Below are 3981 nucleotides of genomic sequence, written 5' to 3' on the forward strand. Positions count from 1 at the left end.
ATACTAGTGCTGTATATAGTTTCCATCTTCCTCTGGTCGACAAGGCAGCACTGCTGCATGTGTTTGACTGAGACTAACAGAGGATTAGTGGCTATTGAGCTGTGGCAATAACAAACCAACAAAAAACACAACCAAAACATAGTAGAAAGAGTCGTAGTTTCAATGGTAAATGTCTTTAGGCATGGCAAAGAGAGTTCCAGAGCACTGCAGTGTAACTCTGAATTGTCCACCACTCCCCTTGTCCAGATCAACACTAAACCGTTGAGCGGTATAAACGTCTGTCTCCATGAAGATTAAGAGGATAAAAAATAATTGTCTGGATGGTCTCTTTATAGACCCCAGCTATTGTGTATGCAGTTAGGGAGGCCTGAGGGAGGGGGGAGGCTCCAGGCACAAAGGGAGGTGAGGCTAATCTGGATAGTCCTCACCCCTCCTCTCCCACCCTCTTTCCCTGTCCGTTGCTGTCTCCCTCTTCTCATACGTGAGGGTCACGCTTCAGTTCACTGCGCTCTCCCAGCCTTGTGAAGCTGGTGGAGTGGCTAGGCTTGGTGGTGCACTCCTCGGCCCCGGGGCCTCTCTGACGGGCAGGCAAGGTGGAGCAGCGGCCTTTGGCTCTGGAGCGTGGCTGCTGGAGTGGAGGGCCTTTAAGCATGAAGAGTTCACTGGGTGAGGGGGCTGTGGGCTGTCGGGACTCGGGGTGGCCAGGTGGGGGCTGCGTGGGATGTGGGGATGTAGACGGTGTGTGCGGAGACGAGGATGGGTTGGATGAGATTGACGATGAAGGGCATATTAGCACAGGAGGAGTTACTGTGGACATCTGCAGGAACTCTGTGAGGCTGGTGGAGTGGCTGGGGCGCGGCATGCTGTAACAAACTTCAGCACCTCTCTGGCGGGAAGGTAGGGTAGAACAGCGGGCCTTTGCTCTAGAGCCTGGCTCTCTTGGAGGAGGACCAGTTAGTGAGAAGAGCCTGGGATCTGATGTGTGGGATCTGATGTCTGCCTTGGAGCCCTTAAGACTGTGGGACGAGTCTGTCTTAGATGATTGATCCGGGCGTGCTGGGAGCTCGTAGTCTTCGTGGTACTCCTGTTTGGAGCCTGAGTGGGGCGGCTCTCTATTTTTAACCATGCTGGATGAGGGTTCCTCATCTACATGAAAACAATTTTAAGGCAAAAGTTAATCACAAGGGATCCACATGATACATCCACTTCATATAACATGTGACACATTGATAGATATTGCAAAATATACAAGCAAAGGTCTTTGCAGAAGACTACATTCCTACATAAATTCCGCACTATAAGCCGCACCGGAGTATAAGCCGCACCTGCAAAGTTGACTGTTTTTTACATATATAAGCCGCACCGGACTATAAGCCGCGGGTGTTTTAATGGTTTTTTTTTTTTTTATTGTGTTTTAATGTTTAATTACCATATGTAAGGGTTCATGCACAGAGGGGATTGTCGGGAAAGAGATGGCTGTTTGAGGAAGCTCCCATTTATTAACATTTCAACAAAACAATATAACACAACACCACCTGTGTTGTGTTATGTTATGTTATGTTGTTAAAAGAGGGCAAGAGAGGAAATTAAAACAGAAGTGGATTTATAGTTAGAAAGAGTGCTAAAAAAGATTTTTTTTTTTTTTTTTTTTTTTTGAAAAAATCCATAGATAAGCCGCACCGTTATATAAGCCGCAGGGGCCAAAAAAGGCCAAAAAACGGGAAAAAAGCCGCGGCTTATAGTCCGGAATTTACGGTATATAAAATAAATAAACATTAAGTTGTCTCCTCTCACCTAACAGGCCCAGCTCCCTCATGAAGGAGTCAAGATCAAGAGAGAAATGCCGCTCCTCTCCTGCCTCCACTTCAGCTTCATGTTCTTCTTCCCTTCTTTCTCCTCCCTCCTCTTTTTTGGGAGAAGAGGATGGGTTGGATGAGATTGACGATGAAGGGCATAGTCTGGCAGGAGGAGTTACTGTGGACATCTGCAGGAACTCTGTGAGGCTGGTGGAGTGGCTGGGGCGCGGCATGCTGTAACAAACTTCAGCACCTCTCTGGCGGGAAGGTAGGGTAGAACAGCGGGCCTTTGCTCTAGAGCCTGGCTCTCTTGGAGGAGGACCAGTTAGTGAGAAGAGCCTGGGATCTGATGTGTGGGATCTGATGTCTGCCTTGGAGCCCTTAATACTGTGGGACGAGTCTGTCTTAGATGATTGATCCGGGCGTGCTGGGAGCTCGTAGTCTTCGTGGTACTCCTGTTTGGAGCCTGAGTGGGGCGGCTCTCTATCTTTAGCCATGCTGGATGAGGGTTCCTCATCTACATGAAAACAGATTTAAGGCAAAAGTTAATCACAAGGGATCCACATGATACATCCACTTCATAGAACATGTGACACATTGATAGATACTGCAAAATATACAAGCAAAAGGTCTTTGCAGAAGACTATAAAAGAAATAAACATTAAGTTTTCTCATCTCACCTAACAGGCCCAGCTCCCTCATGAAGGAGTCAAGATCAAGAGAGAAATGCTGCTCCTCTTCTGCCTCCACTTCAGCTTCCTGTTCTTCTTCCTTTTTTTCTCCTCTCTCCTCTTTTTTGGGAGAAAAGGATGGGTTGGATGAGATTGATGATGGAGGGCATAGTCTGGCAGGAGGAGTTAGTGTGGACATCTGCTGGAACTTGGTGAGGCTGGTGGAGTGGCTGGGGCGCGGCATGCTGTAACAAACTTCAGCAGCTTGGGAAGGTAAGGTAGAACAGCTGGCCTTTGCTCTAGACCCTGGCTCTCTGGGAGGAGGACCGATTAGTGAGAAGAGCCTGGGATCTGATGTGTGGAACCTGATGTCTGCCTTGGATCCCTTAAGACTCTGGCCTGTCTTAGATGATAGATCCGGGCGTGCTGGGAGCTCGTAGTCTTCATGGTACTCCTGTTTAGAGGCCAGATCAACAGATAAATGTTGCTTCTCTTCTGCCTTCACTTCAGCTTCACTTTCTTCTTCCCTTCTTTCTCCTCCTTCCTCTCTTTCTATTTCCTCTTTTTCCTCTTCTGTCCATCCCTCTTTACCCCCTTGGCCATCCCCTTTCACTTCTCCATCTCCTCCCTCACCTCCTCCCACTCCTCCATCTTCTTCGACTTCTTCAACGGACCACCCACGCTCTGGATCACTGCCGCTGTTCCCTCTGGGTTCATCCAGATTCGTCTCAATCTCCACCTCCTCCTCCACTTGATCCCTCTCCTCCTCGTGCGGTGGCGCCTCCACCACAATGTCTATGTTTGTGGGAAAGCGCGACTTGCGGCTCTTTGAGGCGTGACGTCCCGCTTGCTCGTCGCTCAGCAGAAACTCCATCAGCATGGCGTTCTCTTTCTTCAGCTGTTCCCGCAGAGACCGTGGCACGTCTGGGATCATCCAGGCAACCAGCATGCTAAGGAACATGGCCAGGTTCTGCAGGGTGAAAGATAAAGGGAGTTAGGAAGAGGCTATTCCTAATTCATATTATAGCTATTATTAGCCTATACTGTAACTACACACCCTAAATCATTTTCTTGCTGTGGGCCACTGCATTTGCATGTGTGCTTGGACCCAATTTCTTTTTTAAAGCAGCTACGAGGAACTTTTTTTTGTTTTTTACACTTTAGTTTTTATTGAGTTTCGTTTTCTGAACAAGTATACATATAAAGGACAAGACTTATGCAAAAAGGACATACATGACAAAGAAAATGAAAATGACAAAGAAAAATTACTGTTTGGGTGCTACTTTCATTTTTTCCTTTTTCCTTTTCCTTTTCCAATCGCCTGCTTGTTTTATCAGTTATCTTGCTACGAGGAACTTTTAACTGCTAAATGTAATACTGATGCCTCATAGCTTACTTACATCAGTAAATGAGACCATCAGAGAAGAGATCTGCAATTTCCATAGTTTTTCTAAATGCCTGTGCGCTGGTGAGTCAGTCAGTCAGTCAGTCAGTCAGTCACAGACATTCATTGG

At 47.3% G+C, this 3981-nt stretch overlaps 1 protein-coding gene across 1 annotated transcript in view; it reads right to left on the bottom strand.

Annotated features, from left to right (window-relative positions):
* Positions 1 to 475: 475 nt before the first annotated feature.
* The window catches only part of LOC310793057 (anoctamin-1-like), a gene marked incomplete at its 3' end in the record, with an annotated part of 27459 nt that continues 23953 nt past the window's right edge, over positions 476 to 3981 (bottom strand). Inside the window, exons 25-27 of the mRNA XM_083654804.1 lie at positions 2477 to 3437; positions 1795 to 2313; positions 476 to 1146 (exon numbers count right to left, since the gene is read on the bottom strand). Coding sequence (XP_083510930.1) covers positions 476 to 1146; positions 1795 to 2313; positions 2477 to 3437 — 2151 coding nt within the window. The remainder of the gene's footprint in view (positions 1147 to 1794; positions 2314 to 2476; positions 3438 to 3981) is intronic.

This window comes from Poromitra crassiceps (genome assembly GCF_964638095.1).
Source record: "Poromitra crassiceps genome assembly, chromosome: 18".
Taxonomy (NCBI): domain Eukaryota; kingdom Metazoa; phylum Chordata; class Actinopteri; order Beryciformes; family Melamphaidae; genus Poromitra; species Poromitra crassiceps.